Below are 26,577 nucleotides of genomic sequence, written 5' to 3' on the forward strand. Positions count from 1 at the left end.
TGTGTCTTATGACTCCCATCTGTCTCTTTCCCAGGTTTCCCCGTACAAGTGGTGGTGTGGTTTCTCGCAGCATGTGTGTGTTGCCTCTCTGTTGGATGGTAAGTCTGAATGGTGAATATTTCAGCTCACGATATTCAGAGCGGCCCATCCTCCCAAAGCTCTCGATTAGCCACTCTGGGCCTGTACTAGCATAATTACGTGTTGCACACAGTCACAGTTCTATCTACCGTTTTCTAAATCCAAAATGTTCGCCCACACCAGACTTATGCGACACTGGTGCACCCTCCAACTCCGGGCTGCCTACGTTATCGCTCCCACTCGGCATTTCTACACGTGACCCGCAGCACTGCACACCTTTCACGCGAAAGGGGGAAAAACTGTCTGGGGTCACATATGGGTATGAGGCTACATTACGCATGCCATGAACCGTCAAAACCATATGATGCACACATGCTCCGAACCGAGACAAGCGAACCGAACAGATTTTTTTTCATGAACCGTGCCACCCATAATACTGAACTACAAATATCAACAGAATGTGAAGAAACAATTGTTTTGCCATAATGTCATAATCGCCTATGCTAAGTGTTTCCACTAAGTGTCGCCAGATATCTGCTAAAGTTAGCATGAAAACCAGCTAGCATCGGTCCGACTCTGCTCAGTGTTGCCTAGATATCCGCTAAAGTTTCCTCCATCTAGCGTCGGCTCGACTCTGCTCAGTGTTACCTAGATATCCGCTAAAGTTTCCTCCAGCTAGCGTCGGCCCGACTCTGTTGTAATATCACTTCGGACCACATGTGGCGCTGTATTAAATACAGTGCAAGTCAGTTGAGGAGCACGCGCGGCTGTGTTAAAGACAACTTGGAGACTCTGGAACGCCACACCGCACCTTTAACCATGCGAGGTGGAAATTGATAGTGTACATACTGTTGCTATAATACGTTATATTTAGCTATATATATAACGTGCGGCTGTGTTAAAGACCACTTGGAGAAACGCCACACCGCACCTTTAACCATGCGAGGTGGAAATTGATAGTGTACATACCTTTAACCATGCGAGGTGGAAATTGATAGTGTACATACCTTTAACCATGCGTGGTGGAAATTGATAGTGTACATACTGTTGCTATAATACGTTATATTTAGCTAAATAGCTAACTCCCTCACTTAGCTAAGGCAGGCAGCTAAGCAACGACTCATTGAAAAAGATGCAACCGGAAAGGTTTAATTATTTTTAACTTTGAGTGCCCCATGTTTTTAGAAGCCCTGTGTTTTTATTTTTAACTTTGAGTGCCTCACGTTTTTAGAAGCCCTGTGTTTTTAACTTTGAGTGCCTCACGTTTTTAGAAGCCCTGTGTTTTTAACTTTGAGTGCCTCACGTTTTTAGAAGCCCTGTGTTTTTAACTTTGAGTGCCTCACGTTTTTAGAAGCCCTGTGTTTTTATTATTAACTTTGAGTGCCTCACGTTTTTAGAAGCCCTGTGTTTTTAACTTTGAGTGCCCCATGTTTTTAGAAGCCCTGTGTTTTTATTTTTAACTTTGAGTGCCTCACGTTTTTAGAAGCCCTGTGTTTTTAACTTTGAGTGCCCCATGTTTTTAGAAGCCCTGTGTTTTTATTTTTAACTTTGAGTGCCTCACGTTTTTAGAAGCCCTGTGTTTTTAACTTTGAGTGCCCCATGTTTTTAGAAGCCCTGTGTTTTTATTTTTAACTTTGAGTGCCTCACGTTTTTAGAAGCCCTGTGTTTTTAACTTTGAGTGCCCCATGTTTTTAGAAGCCCTGTGTTTTTATTTTTAACTTTGAGTGCCTCACGTTTTTAGAAGCCCCTGTTTTTTCTCTGCTTGTGTTTAATGTCAGAGTCAGACACATCTCCATGGGGAAACAACTGAATTTGAGTACCTGGGGGTGAAAAAAGCATATCAATCTGAGTGGCCACTAAAAGGCCAATTCATAGTCCAAGCCTTTATTTGTGAGTGTGAGTGTGAATATGTGTATGTCCTTTAGTGACCCAGAGGCGGGCTTTCTCTGAGGACTTGTTGTCTTTTTTGTGTGCTCTAGCTGGATCTACAAGACCCGCGTCCTCCACTGTGGTTATGTGCCAGACCCTAAGCATAGCCAGCTACTGCAGGAGGTGAGGGTGTGTGTGTGTGTGTGCGTGTGTGTGTGTGGCTGACTAAGATGACAGCAAAGCTAGTAATGTTTAGTTGTTACAGTTTTATTAAAGTCTTGAATGTTACCTGTCCCTCTGTGTGTGTGTGTGTGTGTGTGTGTGTGTGTGTGTGTGTAGCTCAACCACCTGTGGCATCCCGTGCAGTTCTGCTCTCTCTCCGAGCCTGTCTTGAAGGGCTCTCAGTTGGAAGTCGTCCCCCTTCCGGAGAAGACGGACCCTCTGTGGCTTCAGACCAAAGACCGTCTGCACACGCCACGCGGCACAGATGACCCTTACCCGGACCCCAGAGAGCACTTCTACCCCAACAGAGAGCACCTGCACCTGGACACCACACACCTGTCTGGGCCGGACGACTGGCCGCACACGGAACAGGAGTGGCACCACATCCCACAGGATGAGGAGGACCAGGAGGAGGTGCAGGAGGAGGAGGAGAGGAGCTCAGACAGTGGCTTCTGCAGGACAGGGGAGTACAGCGACAGCCATCTGCTGGAGGATGAGGATGAGCTGAGGAGTGCAGAGAGAGAGGAGGAGGAGGAGGAAAGTGACTATGATGGGTGGAGAGAGGAGGAGGAGGAGGAGGATAGCTGGGACTTGTTCCAGAAGCCCAACTCGGACTACGAGAGACACATGCCTGTGGCCCACTGCTAACTCCTCCTTGGGCCGATAAGTCCCCTCCTACCTCACCGCTGACCTCCGGCCTCTGAGGCCACAGCATGGACATGGACTCGTTTTTCTCCTAAGGAACGAGAACTTCTCACAGAAACGTTTTCTCCTAAGGAGAACTTCTCACGGAAACGTTTTCTCTTGAGGGGAACCCCTCAGGGAAACAGGTTCCTCGGTATTGGAGAAGAAAATAACTTCCAGAGAGAGAGCCGTTCCTCAGATTCCAAACTAGCTCAGGTGGTGTTTACGAATGAAAACGATGCAACCGGTGATATTTTTCTAGATGCTTATATTTTAGATGCAAACGGAGATATTTTTCTAGATGCTTATATTTTAGATGCAAACGGTGATATTTTTCTAGATGCTTATATTTTAGATGCAAACGGTGATATTTTTCTAGATGCTTATATTTTAGATGCAAACGGTGATATTTTTCTAGATGCTTATATTTTAGATGCAAACGGAGTTTTTAAAAACTCCCGCTAGAGTGGAGATTTTGGAAAATTTCGGTTGCACGTTTACATGTAAACTGACAAAAACGGAGGTTTAGGCAGCCAACGTCACATTAGGCCTATGCACCAAAAGTACAACCTGTGTTTAGCCTAAATTTTCATTTGGCTATGGTGATCATGGATGCATTCAGAGTGGCAGTTGCATTTATGTTGGTGCAAACTCTTTTCGTCTGTTTGCAATTGCAAATACAGTTTAAAAGACAAAGAGGAACTGATTTGTTGCTGTTGTTGCTATTTTTGGGATTCTGATTGGCTAACGTGGGCTTGAGCTTGTCGTTCGCTTTAGAGCCGTTTATGAAAATAGCCGGCCACGTGTAAACGTAGCCTCAGGGAAGACATTGACACACAGGAGGGTTTTCAGGAAGATTTGCACCTTTCAGCGTTTCCTCTGAAACAGAACCTTACTGTAGGCACTGGGTATTGAGCACCGGGTGTTGACCACTGGGTTGACCAGTGATTGGTTGACCAGTGATTGATTGACCAGACCAACTGTCACTGGATCACTGGTATCACTGGTAAGGGGTGAGGGGTCCGCTTGACCGGTCGGGGATGAGGGGTCCGCTTAGTTAGTGTAGCTTAAGGAGGTCCGACCGAACATGAGAACCCCTCAGCGTTCCCGCTGACACTGAGTCTTACACTGTGTGTGGTTGGCTGATCGGACCAGACCGGGCGAGGGGGCCCAGTCAGTGGAGCTTAGAAAGAGGTCCGACCCTCAGCCAGGCTGTCCATTTACCCTTCAACAGCTGACTTTGGCGGCGTACTGTGCACCTGTACACCACGCGGCTATGGTGGCGTCCTGTACACCACATGGCTATGGCGGCGTCCTGTACACCTGTGCAACTGTACACCACACGGCTATGGCGGCGTCCTGTACACCTGTACACCACACGGCTATGGCGGCGTCCTGTACACCTGTACACCACATGGCTATGGTGGCGTCCTGTACACCTGTACACCACACGGCTATGGCGGCGTACTGTACACCTGTACACCACACGGCTATGGCGGCGTACTTTACACCATATGACTGAATGCTTTTGTGCTTGAAAACTGGAGTTGTGGCCTTTGAACTTCTGCTTGTTTTGTATTATTAGCGCCTCATGGTCCTCACTAGCCCCCGTTACAGCCTAGGAAGCCTGGCTCAGGCTTACACTGGGCTAGGCCCAGGACCTTCGCTGCTGGTGCTCTAAGCTGTTTCACAATCTCGGAACGGATAGCTGAGGCGTCTTTTTCTCTCAGATACTCCATGTTTAGCTGTTAAGAAAGGATATGAAAAAAACACTGTTTACTGCACAATTGCCATATATTCTATATTTTTAATAACATCCAATACTTGAAAGTGCCATAAGGATCTTCAATGTATTATTTCCCACTGCCCAGTTATTTTGTAATGTCAAGCTCAGATTTTTGATATGTGACGTTTTACATAGAAAATCATTTATCTGCATTGTATTTTGTCTATTAATGTATGTTTTCTATTAAACGTTTTATATCTCTTGAATAAAAGTTGTGAAGTAGCTTTTTCCATTTGGTGATTTCTAGTTTTTTGGGGGGAGAATCTGACATGTTCTGATTGGATGAAGTGATGAAGTGGGGACGGAAGCCTAGAGGAACCACTACTGATGTTGAAAACTCGTGTGCAGTTGCAACATTTCAGAAGACAGGGAGCCGTGCGTGAACACGAGAACTTGGCTGGAACGGCTCCACCGATTTATTATAATCATACGCACGATCCGGTTCATAAAACGTTTGGTTGCTGGCCCTATAAAACAAGAACACAACAAGGTACGGATATATATGGACTTGCATTCACGTTTAAGTTGGGTGTAAAAGTTTCACTTTGCTAGCTAGCGACTAAGGCTAGCTAACAACTTGTGTTAACTAGTCTTTTACTGTCTATGGTCTCGTACCGTCTATGCTAGCAATTTAGCACACCTAGCTCGCTAGCCCATGTACTGCTGCAGGATCCGCATGCAAACAACCAAGTCATAGCTATTAATCGTGACTGTGTTGCTAATATTACTTTAGCCAGCAAGCGAATTGACTGGATAAGCTAATGTGCGTGTTTGACTTTGTTACAACGTATACATGTAATTCTTGGAAAGTAGCAATGAGCGAAATAAGTTTGTGAGCTAACGTTGACGTTAGCTGTTTTGTAACAGTTAACGTAAACCCTTGTTAGCTAAGGAAGTTGTAAATAGATCTAAGCACAAGTTGATGGCGTTATTCAAAAATCACGCCATGTTTCGAATAGTTACGTTCAAATAATGATAGTTTCTCCAAAGTTCTTTAGTGAGAAAACTTGTTCGCTTAATGGAATGTAACGTTTACATGATGAGGCCATGTTTGGCCCGGCAAATCTTCATTGACTCGAGCCATGAACTCGTGGCCTAACGTTAACGTTGCTAGCCGACATTCATGTTGTTCCGTTAGCATTCGACCTGGATTGTGTAATAGCCGACGATAGATCACCAGAAAGCTAATGTACCTCGAGTTAGTTTTCGGTGACTTTTGAAAACTCTTTCATGCTTTTCAAATCTGTTTGCCTCCCACTGTTCTGGACAAACCAGCTTTAGCAAAGTCTGTTGGCTAACTTTTCTGGCTAACTAGCTAATTGGCTAACGGTCACACCAAGCCTTTAGCCTACACATTGCTCTCCCAAAGCTAGCCCAGCTAATGGCTAAATCGCATGCTCTTGGTCTTGACTTTTGTAATCGATACTGAGCGTTTCTGTGTCTCAATTTAGTGACTTCATTCAGTGATGCCTCAAGTTAATGATATTTTAGTGTGTGTATTTATTGTTTGTTATTGTCTCACGAGTCTAGATGAACATTGTCAACGTTAAGGTCGCGGCAGGTAGCCGGCTGGCCCGGTGGGGGTAGGGGGGGCGGATTAGGCACGCTAAGCCGGGTCACTGAGAGATTTTGTTACTGGTGTATGGAGCACACATGACCTCGTTTCCCCCTCGATCCGATTCGCCGGTCTGGCCCCGAAGCCGGCAGACTGGCGATATTGTACGAGATCGCCGAATGTTGCAGAGTTTGTGTGTCCTGGTCAAACTTTAGTGTCACAGCTCCTGGTTCGCGGGCGAGCCTCTGCATCTAGCGTCGCGATGTGCCCAGGCTGTGCATGCGTAGCCATGTGCGTTGCTGTCACTGCGTAGCTAGAAAAGCGGACACAACACAGGGCCCCTGACTAACTCACGAGGAGCACAGTGGCGCGCAACTGGGAATGTTGGGGGCGCAACTAGAACATTTAGGGGCACACGCCGTAAATCAACATGCTAACCAAATATTCACATTTCCACTGTATTACTCATGCATACTTTCAGGCATGGAATTTCATAATTTTAGGGGCAAGGCCACTTGGCCTTCAGTTTGGCATATTTTGGTGGGGGCACAAAGGCCAAAGTTAACTATACAGTAGGCTACATAAAAATGATATGAGTTTTATATATAGTCTATTCACATCAGTAGACTTGCATCACTGTACAAAACAGTACAAAAACATAAAACATGACATATTACATAGAACTGTAAATCATAGAACTAATTTAGATATTTACAGATATCTAGGATATTTTTAACATTTATTTTCTATGGCCTGTTAGGAAATCATGTAGGCCTATTAAACAATTTAAGCACAGTTCAGCTTTAAGAAACTCAAATAGCCTATGCATGCTTAGGATTTTGTGATCATTAAGGTTACTCTGACAAACTCTTAGGCAGCTGTATATCCTCTGATTTTAATATTTTCGGATATCTGTTATGAAATCATGTATTGACATGACAATTTAAATATACTGTGAAACCTAAAGCCCAAAGTTGGAGACATGCATGTAGACATTGCTGCAAATGTAAAACTGGATTACTCCTTGACCTTTGTGTTCGGTAAGGTCTGCTGTTTATTCTGATATATGGTTTGTCATGTATTTGAGGGGTCCCACCTTTGAAGGTTTTAGAATATCTATAAAAGCATAGATTTTAAGAAACATATTTAAGTTTCTATAACACTAAAATATAACACAACATTTTGTGAAGAGATGAATGGGTATGGAGATGGGCACAAAATGTAATATGACTAATTAAAGTTACCTTACTTGCGAACCGTTTACCACAACAACTAGCAGCTAACATCGTTTAAAAGCTGAAAAAAAGCTCTTTTGTGTGATTTGATACATGTGATGAGTAGGCTACTTTGCGAGTAGGTCAGTAAAGAATGGGTGAATTTAGAGGCACTTTCTTTCTTGCTTTCTCCAGTGCGTAAAAGACTAAATTAATTTGCGTTGTGAATGCTAAGCTTAATTTGACAGGCCATAGGCTAAATAAAAATCGCTAGTTGGACGCAAAGCATAATATTGAAAAAAGGGGGCACCAAGCCCACAGTGGCCTTCAGAGGGGCATCACGGCCAACGCAAGGGGCCATGGCATGGCCGTCCGGCCGCCGTGAAATTCCCACCCTGCACACTTTGATAATAGATGCAGATATTACTATGTGCGGTTTCAAATTCAGTGTCACATTTTATTGTGCACTTTTTTAACATGTCACTGCATACTCTCCTTGAGGCTAAGATTGTGTTAAACTAGTGTATTGGGTTTAAACTGCGAAGTGCCTGCACTGTCTGCAAACTTTGTGTTCCCCACAGTTCTAGGGTAGCGACTGCAACATTCGCGTTTCATGGAGTTTGTCTCCTTACAGTAGCCTACCTCAACCAGCTGAATTCTCGCAGCCAGTCTTCCTCGCAAATGGTGGGTTCGGGCCTTTTTCACCACATTAACCTCTGACTCTGAATCATCATCCAACTGTGACACCGTAGACTCTGGTACTAGCACACTAGCCGCAGCTTGGAAGAACGAGTCAGTAGTTCGCTTGCTCATTGTTCAGACGCACGTAGCAGGTTGTGATACCCGTCTCCTTCCCACGGACGTTTACAGCGTGTGCGCTCGATTATCTCTAGGACCCTCGTCCTCCACACATTAGCCACTTAGAGGCCATTCCCTATCCTCCTCACTCATTGGCCTGCCACAGATGACAGATTTATTGGCGCGCCCCTTCCACGTTCAACAGGGGAAGAAGAAAAAACCGGACACATTTTCTGGTCGCACATGTGTGACTGGACGTAAAATTCAGTTGCACACTCTTAAATTTTGGTCGCAAAATGCCACCATTTGGTCGCAGTCTGGAGTCCTGATAGCAGTTGGCTAAGAACCGAACGCTGTAGTGGCCAAGGGCTCTTTGCTGCTGTTCCACATGTCCTAATTTCTCTTCGCCGAATAATACGGTCACGATATACGGTTTGCTAGTAGCAGGACGCAGCAGTGACCTAACAGTACTTGGGCTTCTACTTGTCTACGTTTCATTGCATTTTCTTCTCAGAATAACACCGGCACTTTTTAGTATCTGTGGACAAATTGAGTATTTTGAGCTCTGTGTGAATGGAATAGTTTAGAATGCAGCACTCCAGCAGCCGGTGTTTGTATGTGTGCACCACAAAATGTTTTTAGAATGCAGTACTGACATGTTTCCCCCCTGTGTGTGTGTGTGTGTGTGTGTGTGTGTGCAGGATGGAATGGCAGCCAGATGAACAGGGCCTCCAGCAGGTCTTGCAGCTCTTGAAAGACTCCCAGTCCCCAAACACAGCCACACAAAGAGCAGTGCAACAAGTATCCTCCCCCTAACGTGTGTGTGTGTGAGAGTGAGCAAGAACGCAAGGTAGTCCTTCTCGCTCCACATGAAGCTCGCTCCACATGAAGCTCCCTCCACACAGGGCTGGATTAACCATTAGGGCAACTGGGCACTTACGCATAGAGCGACCGCATTCAATTTGTTAATGTATAGATTGCAGTGTAATGCAGACAAGGCTTACATGCTATGAATATGACACACGTTTTGACCAGCGAAGCTAAAGGTGAATATATTACTGGATCAGCAGGTGAAGACGGCATGCTCGCATGGCCAGACTCACTAACTGTAAAGCACAACCATTAGGTTACAGCAGCTTTCAGAACCACTGATGGGCTGCTTAGAAAGACTTTAGTTTCTAGATGATAGCCCACACACACACAAAATTGATTTCTGTCAATGAAACATCTTATCAGTGCAGATTTATTTATGGGTATCCTCATTTATTGTGATGTCCAAGTTGTTAGTGTTTGTGTCACGCATGCAGTGTGTGGTATGGATGTCCAATTAGCTGCCAGAATTAAAAAAAATGTCCTTGAGGAGAAGCCCCCGATTTTGTGTAGTCTACAATTCCATCCATTAGGCTACCACATTTCAGCTTGTAGGCTAGTTGATCAACATTTTGCCTCTTTTTCAACAGTTTTCAAACTTTCAAAATGTAGGTAGGCTAATCCATGAGAAAAAACCAACACCAAAACATACGTATCTGTAGCCTGTTAGATTGAGGGTTTATACGCTATAAAGACTGTGTCCTTCGCGAGAGTGAGCTTGTTGGCTTTTTTTTGTCTGATGTTGGCTGTGTGTCAATGATTTAGTGTGTGTGTGATGCCCGCTTTGTGTATATGTATGAATATGGGTGTGGCAGAGTGTGTGTGTGTGTGTTTGTATTGGTGTTGGTTCTTTCCTCAACTGGACACTTAGAAACTAGAACAACTGAACCAGTTTCCGGACTTCAACAACTACCTGATCTTCGTGCTCACCAGACTTAAAACTGAAGGTAGGGCACCTCCTATATATATACACACACACACTGGAGTTCTCAGGGGCAGGAATGACTGTCTGGCACTGTCTTAAACTGGATCTCTCTCTCTCTCTCTCTCTCTCTCAGATGAGCCCACTCGTTCTCTGAGTGGTCTGATCCTAAAGAATAATGTGAAGGCCCACTACCAGAACTTCCCTCCTGCCGTGGCCGACTTCATCAAGCAGGAATGTCTCAACAGCATCGGGGACCCCTCCCCCCTCATCCGTGCCACCATCGGTGAGACACACACACCCATATATATATATATATACATACACACACACACACCCACCCACCCATATATATATATATATATATATATATACCCACCCACATATACATACACACACACACCCACCCACATATATACACACACACTCATACATGCCATGCGCACACCGGTATTGGTAGCACACACTCGGTTTGACCGAGTGGTGATATGATTGTGTGTGTGTGTGTCTCTGGAGATGATGTAGAAATCACTGCTGACTGTTAGTGATGGTTGTAGTATTCATACTGGCTGATCCAGAGTCCCTTCACTACTCTGTGTGTGTGTGTGTGGGGTGCATTGCTTGTGGGCTGCTGTGTGTTGTCAGTGAAAGGACAGGAATACACTCAACAAATGCACAACTGACTATCTTTCCTCCTCGTCTCCCCTCCCTCCATCCACCCCCCCCCCCCCCCCCCCCACTCTCTCTCCCTCCATCTCTGTGTGGTCCAGGCATCCTGATCACCACCATCGCATCCAAAGGGGAGCTGCAGACGTGGCCTGAGCTGCTGCCTCAGCTCTGCACCCTGCTCAACTCTGAGGACTATAACACCTGCGAGGTACACCTGTGTGTGTGTGTGTGTGTGTGTGCGCGCGCGTGTGTGTGTAGCTCTGCACCCTGCTCAACTCTGAGGACTACAACACCTGCGAGGTACACCTGTGTGTGTGGGTAAATGCATTTTAATTGGCCACTTGCTTTGGAGGTGACGACAACTTCCTTCCTTGACTGTCTGTGATGCTTGAAGTATTCATACTGTCTGATCCTGGCCTTTCACACACGACTCATTCTCACCTTGTTGGAAAAGGCTTTGATGAGGTCATTAAAAATCTCTCTCTCTCTCTCTCTCTCTCTCGCTCTCTCTCTCTCTCTCCCCCCCCCCCCCCCCCCCCAGGGTTCGTTTGGAGCGCTGCAGAAGATCTGTGAGGACTCTTCTGAGCTGCTGGACAGTGATGCCCTCAACCGGCCGCTCAACATCATGATTCCCAAGTTCCTACAGTTCTTCAAGCACTGCAGCCCCAAGATCAGGTGTGTGTGATGCGATCAACTGACTGCTCAATATCATGATCCCTAACTTCCAAGATTGTGTGTGAAAGTCCTGTAACAGTTGTGGAGGTGATGACTGTGTCCTCAGTGTGTGTGTGCGCGTCTCCCTTTCCTTTCTAACGTGTGTTTTGTTTGTTGGTCTCTTCCCATCTCAGATCTCATGCCATTGCCTGTGTGAATCAGTTCATCATTGGCAGAGCACAGGCTCTGATGGACAACATTGACACCTTCATAGAGGTGAGAGAACACACACACACAGTGGAGTGTGGAGCCTTGTTTCTCTGGAGATGATGTAGAAATCACTGCTGACTTTTAATGATGGTTTAGTATTCATACTGGCTGATCCAGAGACACCGTCAGTGTCTGTCTGTGTCCGTGTCCGTGTCAGTGTGTGTGCGTTAACACTGTGGTAAGTCCTATAATGTCGTTGTCCCCCTCTGTGCAGAGCCTGTTTGCGCTGGCCACAGACGAGGACTCGGAGGTCAGGAAGAACGTGTGTCGGGCGCTTGTCATGCTGCTGGAGGTCCGCATCGACCGCCTCATACCGCACATGCACAGCATCATCCAGGTGAGCCAGCCAATCAGCACCCTCTTCACTGCCCTGCACATGGGCCAATCAGCACCCTGCTCCTGCATGTAGGCCAATCGGCACCCTCCTCACTACCCTGCGCCTGCATGTAGGCCAATCAGCACCCTTCTCACTGCCCTGTGCCTGCACACGGGCCAATTAGCACCCTCCTTACTGCCCTGCGCCTGCACATTGGCCAATCAGCATGCCCCTTACTGCACATTGGCCAATAATGGGTCTATCCATTTGTATCGGAAATCCCCCGCCCGAGTTGGAAAGTGTAAATCTCGTGATGTTTCACAGGCACGCCCCCTTTTGGTCATCACTGAGACACGCCCCTTTAGGTCGGGGCTCCTGAGTGTGCGCCAAGCTGAATGTACGAGTTGAAAACAAAGATGGCTGCCCCCATAATTCCTGAAGTTGAGATGTATTTGTACTGTGTTGGTCGATTTAATGTCGATTTTTTAAATGCTCATACACTGCTTTAATCCGGTCACCAATTTATGCATTGCCCAGTCTTGCTCTGTGTGCAATAGAAAAGTAACATTTGTTTTCGAACTGGTTTGCTAAAGAGGCTAATGTAGCTAACAATAACAAGCCTGCTACGGCTAGCCGACTACTGCTAGCCGATCGCCCCTCATGGCTCGAAAAAAACACGATAGCGCACGCACATCACTTGTTGAAATTAAAAGTGTGATGAATCTGGAATATGAATGCAAGTGTAAATCATCCCGTAGCTTGTTTAGATGAGCCACAGGCTCCTGGCCAGGCAATTATGTCACGTTCGCGCATACAACTCTAGCAGTGCGAGCCAAACTGATAGCGGCATGAGCACGGCCCTTACTGCGCTGCTCTTCCACGTCAGCCAACACACATGCCCAGTAGTGAGGGTGTTTTGTAATGCAATCACTTCACAAGTGTGTTTTGTACAACATCCCTGTAATGGAATGCAATCAGAAACGGTCAAAAATGTAACGCTTGGGCTTGAAACCGGTAAAAAAACAACAAAAAACAGGGTTTCCGCAGGGTCTTTTAAAGTCAATCATAATCAGATATGAATTGAAGGCCTGAAAAAGGCTTAAATACATTCCGATGTTCCGCACTAGGTCTTAAGTAAGTGTGTGTGTGTGTTCAGTACATGCTGCAGCGTACCCAGGACCCTGATGAGAACGTGTCGCTGGAGGCGTGCGAGTTCTGGCTCACGCTGGCGGAACAGCCCATCTGCAAAGACGCGCTCGCAGGACACCTCGCGCAGTAAGTAGTGTGTGTTTGTGTGTGTGTTGATGTGCTCTCTGTACACTTAGTGCTGTGTGTGTGTTGATGTGCTCTCTGTACACCTAGTGCTGTGTGTGTGAGTGTGTGGTGTGTGTGTGTGTGTGTGTGTGTGTGTGAGTGTGAGAAGGTGCTCTCTGTACACCTAGTGCTGTGTGTGTGAGTGTGTGGTGTGTGTGTGTGTGTGTGTGTGTGTGTGTGTGTCTGTGTGTGTGTGTGTGTGTGAGAAGGTGCTCTCTACACCTGGTGCAGTGAGGTGTGTGTGTGTGTGTGTGAGTGTGAGAAGGTGCTCTCTGGACACCTGGTGCAGTGAGGTGTGTGTGTGTGTGTGAGAAGGTGCTCTCTGTACACCTAGTGCTGTGTGTGTGTGTGTGTGTGTGTGTCTGTGTGTGTGTGTGTGAGTGAGAAGGTGCTCTCTGGACACCTAGTGCTGTGTGTGTGTGTGTGTGTGTGTGTCTGTGTGTGTGTGTGTGAGTGAGAAGGTGCTCTCTGGACACCTGGTGCAGTGAGGTGTGTGTGAGTGTGAGAAGGTGCTCTCTGGACACCTGGTGCAGTGAGGTGTGTGTGAGTGAGAAGGTGCTCTCTGTACACCTAGTGCTGTGTGTGTGTGGTGTGTGTGTGTGTGTGGTGTGTGTGTGTGTGTGTTGATGTGCTCTCTGTACACCTAGTGCTGTGTGTGTGTGTCTCTGGAGATGATGTAGAACTCACTGAGCTGAGACTATCACTGATGGTTTTAGTATTCATACTGCCTGATCCAGAGACCCTGCTCTACTGTGTGTGTGTGTATGTGGGGGGGGTGTGATTGGGACTGTAGTGAAAAATATGTACACCATGTAGTGTATGCATGTATGGATCTATATGTATCTCTTAACGTATGGATCTGTATTGTTCTATATCTGTGTATGGTGTCTTATGATGGTGCGCTGCGTAGTTGCTTGAACACACATGGCCCCTGTGTGTGGGTCTGTAGCCGAGACGGTGTGTGTGTGTGTGTGTGTGTGTGTGAAGCTGACCGTTGTGTCTCCTCTCCAGACTAACGCCCATACTGGTCAACGGTATGAAGTATTCGGAGATCGACATCATCTTACTCAAGGTTTGTGTGTGTCCTGTTGTGGAGATGACTGATTGATTGTTTTGTCCTGAGTGTCTGTGATGTGCTAAATGTATTATAGGGATCGACCGTTATGTTTTTTTCAGGGCCGATACCGATATCAATTATTACCAAAACAGGAGGCCGATAACCGATATGTAAAACCAATATGTCAGTTGTCAAAAAGGGGGGTAGATAGTAAAGGACATATGCTGCAAAAAATTCACTCAAAAGCATTTAATTATGCAAACTTTTCTTTTGATATACAATTGTCTCTCAACTTGCATAACATGTAAATCCTGTGTATGATATTAATCCAAGAACTGAGTGATAGCAATTATTTTCATAGACTAGGCCTACACAATGGGCTATGTGCTTGTTAAGGGACCTGTCACAAAGAGGATGCTTTGCCATCGTGTGTGTGAGTGCACGAGAGAGGGAGAGGAAGAGGTGCATGCGTGATGGCAAGTGTTACGGTTGAATACATTACATTACATTACATTTGGCTGACGCTTTTTTAACCAAAGCGACTAACAACATGGTAAATTGGCTTGAGCGTACCGGTGGTAGAGCTAGACGTCGTTCGTCTGAGGAGCGCAGCGGTCTGGAGGTAGTGTAAGTCTGTATGAGGGCATTCAAGTAGGTGGGAGCAGAACCGGAGACTACTTTGTAGGCAAGCGTTAGAGACTTGAATTTGATGCATAGTTTAACAAAACCATTTTAAAAATAGTTCTTAGACTATTTAAGCATGCAGTTTGTGTCCATGTGTAGGCTACACTTTGGTGAGCCTAAAAAGCATGTTAATAGCCAGCTCAGGCCGCGATTTAGGCTAACCTACTTCAGGTCGAGTTAAATTACGGCTGGCCCTGGGTGCCTGTAGCCTAGTCTTTTCTGACAGTCCGTTTCAAAAAGGAGCAACTAGACTTTTTGACGTTCGCTATCGCATATTTAGGACTTGTCTACTATGTAGGTCTAAGGGATAACGTCAGCCGAGGTGTCCCGTCCATTAATTGTGAATAACGAGGCAGAGGCAAAGAACTCCTGACGCGCAGCACCCGAGTTTCTAGGCTAACTAGTAGCCTAGGCTAAACTCACTAACGTGCATCAATCGGGAATTCGCTAAATGAAGGAAGTGGGTGCTTTTACTTATTGATCCGGATCAAAGAGACAATGGCGTCCAAAGTGGTGTTTTTGTAACTTCAGTGTAGATGATTGCTGAAGTTGCAATGAATCACAATGTAAGGTACCTTCCTTACCTTCGAAAAATAGCTCCGTACAGCTGAAGCCCATCTACACTCTGCCTCAGTGAGAATCCTAAACTTTCTCTGTGTTCAGTCTTCGATCCTGATTGGCTGCATTCGTGTTAACTAACAAATCAGACGGTGTAGTGGGCGGGACAATGCTCTCGACCACAGAGTAGCAAATGCAGGGAGTGAGAGACACTTTTCAGACAAAGTAGCGCGTTTCGTTCTTTATCCATTTCAATATCGGCTTATCGGTGGAAAAAATGACCGATACCAATTATTATAAAAATGCTAAATATCGGCCCTAATAATCGGCCCGGCCGATAATTGGTCGACCCCTAATGTATTAGCTGCTGATCCAATACTTGGGGGGGGGGGGGGGGGGGGGGTGCGCGCATGTGTTTCTGTTCTTAATTCGAATTCTATCACATTGCAGCCACCATGCTGAAGTGGAGGAGGACGAGGTGGTGTGTGTGTGTGTGTGTGTTGTTTCTGTTCTCGATGAAAACGTTGTTCCCTCTCTGCTGTGTCAGGGCGACGTGGAGGAGGATGAGGCCGTACCGGACAGCGAGCAGGACATCAAGCCTCGTTTCCACAAGTCCCGCACGGTCACTCTGCAGCACGAGGGGGGGGAGGGAGAGGAGGGAGAGGACATCGACGAGGACGACGACGACGATGACGACACACTCTCCGACTGGAACCTACGTTAGTCTCACACGCACACGTGCGCACACACACACATGCACACACACACAAGTAATGACGCACCAAATGGAACCTACGTTAGTCTCACACACACACACACACACGCACAAGTAATGACACTCTCCAAATGGAACCTACGTGAGTCTCGCACACACACACACACACGCACAAGTAATACACTCTCCAAATGGAACCTACGTGAGTCTCGCACACACACACTGACCAATCATTTCTCCCTTTAGCTGTAAACTGTGTGTGTGTGAAGATAAATAGGTAAATGCGTTTTAATTGGCCAGTTGCTTTGGATGTGACGACAAACTTCCTTCCTTGAGTGTCTGTGATGCTTGAAGTATTCATACTGTCTGATCCTGGGCTTCCACACACCACTTGTGTTAACCTTGGTGGAGAAGGCTTTGATGAGGTCATTAAAAACGTCTCTCTCCGTGGGCAGGGAAGTGTTCTGCGGCCGCTCTGGACGTTCTGGCTAACGTGTTCCGTGACGACCTGTTGCCCCACCTGCTGCCCCTGCTGAAGGGCCTGCTGTTCCACCCCGACTGGGTCATCAAGGAGTCCGGCATCCTGGTGCTCGGCGCCATCGCAGAGGGTGAGGGCACACACACGCACACGCATACACGCGCACGCACACACACCTCTTACTGAGCTGTTCCACCCCGACTGGGTCATCAAGGAGTCCGGCATCCTGGTGCTCGGCGCCATCGCAGAGGGTGAGGAGACGCGCACGCACACACACACGCACGCGCTTGCGCATTTACACACACACACCTCTTACTGAGCTGTTCCACCCCGACTGGGTCATCAAGGAGTCCGGCATCCTGGTGCTCCATCGCAGAGGGTGAGGACACACACGCATACACGCGCACGCACACACACCTCTTACTGAACTGTGGTGTATTTGAGTGGGGTAGATGATTAGCGTCGTGTGTGTGGCTGTCTGGCTTTGGCTGTTAATCTGGCTTGACCAAATGTGTGCCAAATGTTTTTTTTTAGAGGACATTATTTGTGTGTGTGTGTTTTAAGGGGAAATTATTTGTCTGTGTGTGTTGACCCAGTTCAGATCCCTAGCGTGACTAAGATCCTCCACCTGTTGTCTGACACGCACACACACCCCTACTATGAACATTTTGTTTAAAGTCTCTTTGCCATTAGTGATGTATACACAAGAAAGCTGACTGATTCCTACCCCAACATGGATACACAAAAAGTAGTGTCCTTAAAGAGCAAATAAAAACCTGATCCGCCATCTGTGGGATAAAAAGTAGGGTGGGGCCATGTCCCCTTAATTGCCATTTGGCGATGTGTACTGTAAAACATCGCGATGAACGGTAATGCCGATTTGTAAACACTAATTACCATATGTCTATACAGAAATAAATGTATCATTTTCTACACAAAATGACACAACAGTGGACAGCTAAGAGACACGGGCTACCAAAGTTGTGTGCAAGACCTGCTCCAGTGAAATCCTCGTAAAAGATGGACAGACAACCAATCTGAACACTTGCGTGTGCACCAACCAGCAGAATATTCCACATGGCCAGCCTTCGCTGGGCCTAGCAAACAAGCTACATAGGACTACAATAGCGGTCACTCCTCTAAAATCTTCAGTAGGCTAATCTGTAGGCTAGCAACCTCATGGGCTACACATGCCATTCCACGTTCTTATCGGCCATGCCGACTAGAGGAGTGGAAGTGGAAGTGAGAGGCTGCGATTGCACAGTCCAGGCGGCCAGATGGTGCAGCAAACGACTTGTACAAATAACGCATCCCGATGTCCACTCCGCTGCTGTCTGGGGCTTTTGCCAAATGACATACAAGCCTTACAGTGAAAGATAAGTATCGATACTCTTGTGATCCCGTGAGGGGAAATTTGGTCTCTGCATTTATCTCAATCCGTGAATTAGTGAAACACATTCAGCACACAGTGAGATGGAGATGTTCTGGTCCTATAACTAATGAAAGATTGTGTCTTTTAACGTGGTGGAGAAGAACGCATTTGGCGCTTCAGTGCTGTAGCCTCGGAAAAATATTACAGCTGTATGTGACAATCAGCAAGAATTTCCTCTGGTCATAATAATAATAATAATAATAATAATAATAATTATTCATTAGGACTATTTTCTGCTAAAGCATTACTTATTTTAAATTCAATGTATGTTGTAGTGCAAGACTTAAGTCAAAAACAACCGTAGACAGTGTTTGCTGTATGCAGGACATAAGATGCTGCTGGTCACTCACCCTCTCGTCTGCTCTTGTCTCTAGGCTGCTGGTCACTCACCCTCTCGTCTCCTCTCTAGGCAGCTGGTCACTCACTCTCCTCTCCTGTCGTCTCCAGGCTGTATGCAGGGTATGATCGCGTACCTGCCCGAGCTGATCCCCCACCTGGTGCAGTGCCTGTCGGATAAGAAGGCACTGGTGCGCTCCATCGCCTGCTGGACGCTGAGCCGCTACGCCCACTGGGTGGTCAGCCAGCCGCCCGACCAGTACCTGAAGCCCCTAATGACCGAGCTGCTCAAACGCATCCTCGACGGCAACAAGAGGGTGCAGGAGGCCGCCTGCAGGTGTGTGTGGGTGTGTCTGTGTCTGTGTGCGTGTGTCTGTGTGTGCGTGCTTGTGTCTGTGTGTGCGTCTGTGTCTGTGTGTGTGTGTGCTCAAACGCATCCTCGACGGCAACAAGAGGGTGCAGGAGGCCGTGTGTTTGTGTTGTGGAGATGATGACAACATTGTAGTGTGACTTGATAATGCTGTACATATTATCTACTGGTCCACCACTGGGGTGCTTCATAACTCATGCCTCATAACCTCATAACTCTCTCTCTTCCCCCCCCCCCCCCCCCCCCCCCCCCCTCTCTCTCAGTGCGTTTGCTACGCTGGAGGAGGAAGCCTGCACGGAGCTGGTTCCCTATCTGGCCTTCATCCTGGACACGCTGGTCTTCGCCTTCAGCAAGTACCAGCACAAGAACCTGCTCATCCTCTACGACGCCATAGGAACCCTTGCAGATTCCGTCGGACATCACCTCAACCAGCCGGTACACGCACACACACACACACACGACACACCCTCGTCATTGGAACCCTCGCAGACACAGTCGGACATCACCTCAACCAGCTGGGACATGCGCACACACCCCCTCTACGACGCCATAGGGACACTCGCAGACTCAGTTGGACATCACTTTGTGCACACACACTCACTCACACACACTCACTCTTCTGTTTCAGGAGTACATCCAGAAGCTGATGCCCCCCCTCATTCAGAAATGGAACGAGCTGAAGGACGAGGACAAGGACCTTTTCCCCCTGCTAGAGGTGAGCACCTGTGTGTGTGTGTGTGTGTGTGTGTGTGTGTGCATGTCTGTCTTCCCCCAGCTAGAGGTGTGTGTGTGTGATAATAAAATTAGGTATCATGTCATTTAATTTCAGGCTATTGCGATACTTTTGTAGTATTGGTGCACCGGGCGACACTAGTCTGGCTGTATCTCTAAACGCGTGTTTCTCTGTGTTGACTCTAGTGTGTGTGTGTCTGGGTGCGTCTCTAAATGCGTATCTCTGTGTTGACTCTAGTGTGTGTCTGGGTGCATCTCTCAGCGTGTATCTCTCTGTGTTGACTCTAGTGTGTGTCTGGGTGCGTCTCTAAATGCGTATCTCTGTGTTGACTTTGTAGTGTCTGTCGTCGGTGGCAACAGCGCTGCAGAGTGGATTCCTGCCGTACTGTGAGCCTGTGTACCAACGCTGCGTCACTCTGGTGCAGAAGACCCTCGCTCAGGCCATGGTGAGACACACACACACACACACACACACACACACACACACACACACACACGTCACTCTGGTCCAGAAGAGACTCGCTCAGGCCATGGTGAGACACGCTCGCTCGCTCGCTCAGGCCATGGCGAGACTCGCTCGCTCAGGCCATGGTGAGACACACACACACACACACACACGTCACTCTGGTCCAGAAGACTCTCGCTCAGGCCATGGTGAGACACACACACACTCTAACCAGACCATGTTACTGGTGCCTGATCTTAGTCACATATGTAATGAGCATTACTAACAGACATTCAAAACCTGAATGTGTGTGTGGACACCAATGCTCTGAGCTTGTGGCTGTTTGTGTCAGAGGGAGTGTGTGCGCACGCACGCACCCTCTGGCACACGCACGCACGCACGCACACTCACTCCCTCTGACACACGCGCAATACACTGACCAGAACGAGGTGCTGGATAAGGGCTTCAAGACTGTAGTGTTGGGTCTGTTTATGTTAACCCTTAGAACCCGATTGACGCAAAGTGCGTCAAAAAACACACCCTTTCTTCTCTGTTACATTGCTCCGCGACTGTTCATCACAACGAGATAAAACCTTTATTTTATGACAGAGAAGAAGTGGGGCTTTCCAAAGAGACTACGCACTTGTCTGTATGATCAAGTATGAAAATAAAGAAAAATCATGAAATTAAATAAAATTGCATCATATTTAAAGTCTATACTTCTCTGCGTTCACCTGCGCACCCCATTACTCTCGTTTGAATTACTCGCGAACCCGTGATCGCATAGATATGGCAAGCATATCAGATGAAAGAGGAGAAACAGGGCTATCCATTGGTATCATGGATATCGATGTTTCTGGCTTAAAAACAGATGAAGTGACTGCAAAATATTAACGTCATGTACACAAACCAACGCTGCACACCCATTACTCTCGGAGTAATTACTTGCGGACCCGTGATCGGATATATATGCCACGTATGTTAGATGAAAGAGGAGACACATAGCTATCATTTGATACCAAATACATCCTTCTGGGTTATAAAACAGACGAAGTGACAGCAAAATAATAACTTCATATAGCTGGACTTACCCCACGTTTTTGTCTGTTTTTGTGGCAAAGCATGTTTATAATCCAACGCTATCGTGTGTTTCTCTATGGCAAAACATGTTCATAATCCGGTTTTGAGATCCTAGCAAATTCCTGCATGGCATCCATTCAAGGCTCACATTGCATCCCAATTTGTTCAACAAAGAAACACCTTTTTTTGCCTTTACTTTGTTCATGGCAATGCAGTAAAAAGTTGAGAATCATCATGAGTGCATACACCATAGTTACACATGCTAACAGGCAAACTTGGGTCAAGTCAGGTCAGATCAGTTCGTGTCACAGATATGGAGCGCAGAATGGTAATTTTTCATAAAAAATGGCATTTATTTCCGTAAATCACACACCACACATTTCTGTAAATGGCTCAGCCCCAGAGTATCCCTCCAACATGGCAATTATATTGCCCGTTTCAGGACAGTCTGCCCTACACACACATGAAATGCATGTAGAGCTATGAGCTTGCTGTGGTGAGATACAGGTCAAAATATAAGAATTTTTATAATATGATTTTTATATTTTAATTCTTTAAAAATCAAAATAAAATCAATGCTAGTACTAATACATGAAATGATGTTTATAAGATCCGGATAGCCTAGACTCTGCTGAAAAAAACAATATATAATATGTGTGTGTGGCACTTACAATGACCAGAATAAATCCTTATGAATAAAGGTAGTGAAAATGCCCTAAAAACAGCTTAGGGTTCTAAGGGTTAACCTGTGTGTGTGTGTGTGTGTGTGTGTGTGTGTGTGTGTGTGCAGATGTACACTCAGCACCCTGATCAGTACGAGGCGCCGGATAAGGACTTCATGATCGTGGCGTTGGACCTGCTCAGCGGATTGGCCGAGGGCTTGGGAGGACACGTGGAGCAGCTGGTCGCCCGTAGCAACATCATGACCCTGCTCTTCCAGTGCATGCAGGTACGCAGCCAATCAGAATGCTCCAGGGAGCCACTTCCCAATCAGAATGCTCCAGGGAGCCGCTTCCCAATCAGAATGCTCCAGGGAGCCGCTGGCCAATCAGATCAGCTACTCCTGCTGCTGATTGTATTTGTAACAGTTTGTGTGTGTGTGTGTGTTTTAGGACAGTATGCCAGAGGTCAGACAGAGCTCTTTTGCGCTGCTTGGAGATCTGACCAAAGCCTGCTTCCCCCATGTCAAGCCCTGCATTGGTGAGTGTGTGTGTGGATGTTTGTGCCACTGAAAACAGTGTGTGTGTCTGTGAGAGAAGAGTATTTGTGCCTTGAGCAGTTTTCTATTCTAATTGACAATACTGAAGGATCTACTAGAACTCATGACCCAAAGTGCCATATACTCAAGACTGCATCAGTCTGATTATTTTCTCCCTCTCTCTCCCACCCCCTGTGTATGCCTGTGTGTGTGTGTCTGTCTGTGTGTCTGTGCGCGTGACTGCGTATGTGTGTCTGTCTGTGTGTCTGTGTGTCTGTACGCGCGCGTGTGTGTGTGTGTGTGTGTGTGTGTGTGTGTGTGTGTGTGTGTGTGTGTCTGTCTGTGTGTCTGTGTGCGTGACTGCGTATGTGTGTCTGTACGCGCGCGTGTGTGTGTGTGTGTCTTCTCAGCTGAGTTCATGCCCATCCTGGGCCTCAATCTGAACCCAGAGTTCATCTCTGTGTGTAACAATGCCACGTGGGCCATTGGGGAGATCGCCATGCAGATGGGTAAGCACACACGCACGCACGCACGCACACACACACACTAAACGCACACACACACACACACACACACGCACACACACACGCACACTAAACAGTGGGCCATTGGGGAGATCGCCATGCAGATGGGTAAGGGCACGCACACACACGCACACACGCGCACACGCGCGCACACACACACACACACACACACACACTAAACAGTGAGCCATTGGGGAGATCGCCATGCAGATGGGTAAGGGCACGCACACACACGCACACGCACACGCACACGCACACACACTAAACAGTGAGAACATACATTCTGTACCTCACAGACACACTCTCAGCATCCATCTACCCACCAGTCTACCTACCCCAGAGTCCAGTCCTCTCTTTCTTTCTTTCTCTCTCTCTCTCTCTCTCTCTCTCTCTCTCTCTCTCTCTCTCTCTCTCTCTCTCTCTCTCTCTCTCTCTCTCTCTCTCTCTCTCTCTCTCTCTCTCTCTCTTCCCTCCTCCTCCTCCTCTCCTTTCCCTCTCCTCCTCTGTTAGTGTGTGAGGTCAAAGCTAAGTTGACTCCAGACTAACGTGTGTGTGTTCAGGAGCGGAGATGCAGCCCTATGTGGCGCTGGTCCTTAATAACCTGGTGGAGATCATCAACAGACCCAACACCCCCAAAACCCTGCTGGAGAATACAGGTGTGTATGCACACACACACACACTTATTTTCAATCCCACAAATATGATCATTGACAAGACATTCAAAAACTGAAACTCTCTGTGGATCTCAATGATCTGAATGTGTGGAGGGATTTTCATGTGACGTTAGTAGAGATTGGCTGACTGGTTATTATGTCCAACATGATTGGCTGAGGGGTTATTATGTCCAACATGATTGGCTGAGGGGTTATTATGTCCAACATGATTGGCTAAGGGGTTATTATGTCCAACATGATTGGCTGACGGGTTATTGTGTCCAACATGATTGGCTGACGGGTTATTGTGTCTACCACAGCCATCACGATTGGCCGGCTGGGCTACGTGTGTCCACAGGAAGTTGCTCCCGTGTTGCCCCAGTTCATCCAGCCCTGGTGAGTAGGACACGGACACACACGGACACACACACACACACACACACAGAGACAGCCACAGATGTGATGAGCATCATTTACGGACATTCGAAACTGGCTGCATGACTGGAGACTGTGGTGGGTAGAAGGTGTGTGTGTGCTGAGTTACATCTTTTGTCTTTGAACTCTGTGTTGAGCTAAGTTACATAGATCTCTGAACCCTGTGTGTGTGTGTTGCGCTGAGTTATATAGATCTCTGAACCCTGTGTGTCAAAGTCAAAGTCAGCTTTATTGTCAATTTCTTCACATGTTCCAGACATACAAAGAGATCGAAATTACGTTTCTCACTATCCCACGGTGAAGACAAGACATATTTTACCAATTTAAGTCCACAGACAAACATAACATTCAAGTAAACAAAAAAGTAAGTAAATAAGTAAATAAGAGGGCACATATAATAATGAAAAAATAAGAGCAGCAAAATTTGGTTGAAATTGTGCAGACAGTCAATAAAATACTAGTGCAAAGTCAGGCCAATAAAAGGCTTGGGTAGTTCTGTTTGACCTAAGTAAGAAAGAAAGTGGCATAGTGGTGCAAGTTATGTAAGAGCAGCAGAAGTGTTGTGTTTTCAGGACAACAACAACAAGTTGTAAAGTGTACAAGTGTGCAAGTGGAGTAGTGCAGGCGGCCATTGTGGGTCCAATGTCCAGGATGTTATGTAGCTGAGGGTGGAGGGGGGAGAGGAGGGAGAGAGTTCAGCATCCTTACAGCTTGGTGTATGAAGCTGTTGGTGAGTCTGGTAGTGCGGGAGCGCAGGCTTCTGTACCTCTTCCCAGTGTGTGTGTGTTGAGCTGAGTTATATAGATCTCTGAACCCTGTGTGTGTGTGTTGAGCTGAGTTATATACATCTCTGAACCCTGTGTGTGTGTTGAGCTGAGTTATATACATCTCTGAACTGTGTGTGTGTGTGTGTGTGTTGAGCTGAGTTATATACATCTCTGAACTGTGTGTGTGTGTGTGTTGAGCTGAGTTATATACATCTCTGAACTGTGTGTGTGTGTGTGTGTGTTGAGCTGAGTTATATACATCTCTGAACTGTGTGTGTGTGTGTGTTGAGCTGAGTTATATACATCTCTGAACTGTGTGTGTGTGTGTGTGTGTGTTGAGCTGAGTTGTATACATCTCTGAACTGTGTGTGTGTGTGTGTGTGTGTTGAGCTGAGTTATATACATCTCTGAACTGTGTGTGTGTGTGTGTGTGTGTTGAGCTGAGTTATATACATCTCTGAACTGTGTGTGTGTGTGTGTGTGTGTGTTGAGCTGAGTTATATACATCTCTGAACTGTGTGTGTGTGTGTGTGTGTGTTGAGCTGAGTTATATACATCTCTGAACTGTGTGTGTGTGTTGAGCTGAGTTATATACATCTCTGAACTGTGTGTGTGTGTGTGTGTGTGTTGAGCTGAGTTATATACATCTCTGAACTGTGTGTGTGTGTGTGTGTGTGTGTTGAGCTGAGTTATATACATCTCTGAACTGTGTGTGTGTGTGTTGAGCTGAGTTATATACATCTCTGAACTGTGTGTGTGTGTGTTGAGCTGAGTTATATACATCTCTGAACTGTGTGTGTGTGTTGAGCTGAGTTATATACATCTCTGAACTGTGTGTGTGTGTGTGTTGAGCTGAGTTATATACATCTCTGAACTGTGTGTGTGTGTGTGTGTGTGTTGAGCTGAGTTATATACATCTCTGAACTGTGTGTGTGTGTGTGTGTGTGTGTGTGTGTGTTGAGCTGAGTTATATACATCTCTGAACTGTGTGTGTGTGTGTGTTGAGCTGAGTTATATACATCTCTGAACTGTGTGTGTTGAGCTGAGTTATATACATCTCTGAACTGTGTGTTTGTGTGTGTGTGTGTGTGTGTGTGTTGAGCTGAGTTGTATACATCTCTGAACTGTGTGTGTGTGTGTGTGTGTGTTGAGCTGAGTTGTATACATCTCTGAACTGTGTGTGTGTGTGTTGAGCTGAGTTATATACATCTCTGAACTGTGTGTGTGTGTGTGTGTTGAGCTGAGTTATATACATCTCTGAACTGTGTGTGTGTGTGTGTGTTGAGCTGAGTTATATACATCTCTGAACTGTGTGTGTGTGTGTGTGTGTGTTGAGCTGAGTTATATACATCTCTGAACTGTGTGTGTGTGTTGAGCTGAGTTATATACATCTCTGAACTGTGTGTGTGTGTGTGTGTGTGTGTGTTGAGCTGAGTTATATACATCTCTGAACTGTGTGTGTGTGTGTGTGTGTGTGTTGAGCTGAGTTATATACATCTCTGAACTGTGTGTGTGTGTGTTGAGCTGAGTTATATACATCTCTGAACTGTGTGTGTGTGTTGAGCTGAGTTATATACATCTCTGAACTGTGTGTGTGTGTGTGTTGAGCTGAGTTATATACATCTCTGAACTGTGTGTGTGTGTGTGTGTGTGTTGAGCTGAGTTATATACATCTCTGAACTGTGTGTGTGTGTGTGTGTGTTGAGCTGAGTTATATACATCTCTGAACTGTGTGTGTGTGTTGAGCTGAGTTGTATACATCTCTGAACTGTGTGTGTGTGTGTGTGTGTGTTGAGCTGAGTTGTATACATCTCTGAACTGTGTGTGTGTGTGTTGAGCTGAGTTATATACATCTCTGAACTGTGTGTGTGTGTGTGTGTTGAGCTGAGTTA

The 26,577-nt window shown here is 46.5% G+C and overlaps 2 protein-coding genes and 5 non-coding genes across 8 annotated transcripts in view; all 7 read left to right on the forward strand.

Moving 5' to 3' along the window:
• The window catches only part of il12rb2l (interleukin 12 receptor, beta 2a, like), a 21,859-nt gene extending 16,992 nt beyond the window's left edge, over positions 1-4,867 (forward strand). The window contains exons 13-15 of the mRNA XM_042083330.1: positions 35-98; positions 2,058-2,130; positions 2,287-4,867. Coding sequence (XP_041939264.1) covers positions 35-98; positions 2,058-2,130; positions 2,287-2,817 — 668 coding nt within the window. The 3' untranslated portion in view covers positions 2,818-4,867. The remainder of the gene's footprint in view (positions 1-34; positions 99-2,057; positions 2,131-2,286) is intronic.
• Positions 4,868-4,970: 103 nt separating this feature from the next.
• Positions 4,971-26,577, forward strand: part of tnpo2 (transportin 2 (importin 3, karyopherin beta 2b)) — a 28,347-nt gene continuing 6,740 nt past the window's right edge. The window contains exons 1-22 of one of the 2 annotated variants that reach the window (XM_042083328.1): positions 4,971-5,129; positions 8,908-9,007; positions 9,948-10,023; positions 10,135-10,284; positions 10,769-10,875; positions 11,209-11,342; positions 11,516-11,597; positions 11,806-11,928; positions 13,064-13,182; positions 14,233-14,293; positions 16,068-16,239; positions 16,691-16,821; positions 16,943-16,964; positions 18,593-18,818; positions 19,115-19,286; positions 19,480-19,566; positions 19,922-20,029; positions 21,899-22,057; positions 22,221-22,308; positions 22,717-22,815; positions 23,391-23,486; positions 23,804-23,879. In XM_042083328.1, the coding sequence (XP_041939262.1) occupies positions 8,909-9,007; positions 9,948-10,023; positions 10,135-10,284; positions 10,769-10,875; positions 11,209-11,342; positions 11,516-11,597; positions 11,806-11,928; positions 13,064-13,182; positions 14,233-14,293; positions 16,068-16,239; positions 16,691-16,821; positions 16,943-16,964; positions 18,593-18,818; positions 19,115-19,286; positions 19,480-19,566; positions 19,922-20,029; positions 21,899-22,057; positions 22,221-22,308; positions 22,717-22,815; positions 23,391-23,486; positions 23,804-23,879 (2,387 nt within the window). In that variant the 5' untranslated portion in view covers positions 4,971-5,129; position 8,908. Of the gene's footprint in view, positions 5,130-8,907; positions 9,008-9,947; positions 10,024-10,134; positions 10,285-10,768; positions 10,876-11,208; positions 11,343-11,515; positions 11,598-11,805; positions 11,929-13,063; positions 13,183-14,232; positions 14,294-16,067; positions 16,240-16,690; positions 16,844-16,942; positions 16,965-18,592; positions 18,819-19,114; positions 19,287-19,479; positions 19,567-19,921; positions 20,030-21,898; positions 22,058-22,220; positions 22,309-22,716; positions 22,816-23,390; positions 23,487-23,803; positions 23,880-26,577 lie in introns of both variants that reach the window. The other variant, XM_042083327.1, reaches the window with a different exon arrangement.
• Positions 10,509-10,576, forward strand: LOC121700798. Its single transcript, XR_006027293.1, has one exon. It is a non-coding gene; the product is annotated as a small nucleolar RNA SNORD41 (small nucleolar RNA).
• On the forward strand, positions 11,014-11,082 carry LOC121700799. The gene has a single exon (XR_006027294.1). It is a non-coding gene; the product is annotated as a small nucleolar RNA SNORD41 (small nucleolar RNA).
• On the forward strand, positions 11,642-11,708 carry LOC121700800. Its single transcript, XR_006027295.1, has one exon. It is a non-coding gene; the product is annotated as a small nucleolar RNA SNORD41 (small nucleolar RNA).
• On the forward strand, positions 13,887-13,958 carry LOC121700802. Its single transcript, XR_006027297.1, has one exon. It is a non-coding gene; the product is annotated as a small nucleolar RNA SNORD41 (small nucleolar RNA).
• Positions 16,541-16,610, forward strand: LOC121700801. Its single transcript, XR_006027296.1, has one exon. It is a non-coding gene; the product is annotated as a small nucleolar RNA SNORD41 (small nucleolar RNA).

Source organism: Alosa sapidissima, chromosome 24 (assembly GCF_018492685.1).
Source record: "Alosa sapidissima isolate fAloSap1 chromosome 24, fAloSap1.pri, whole genome shotgun sequence".
Lineage (NCBI taxonomy): Eukaryota > Metazoa > Chordata > Actinopteri > Clupeiformes > Clupeidae > Alosa > Alosa sapidissima.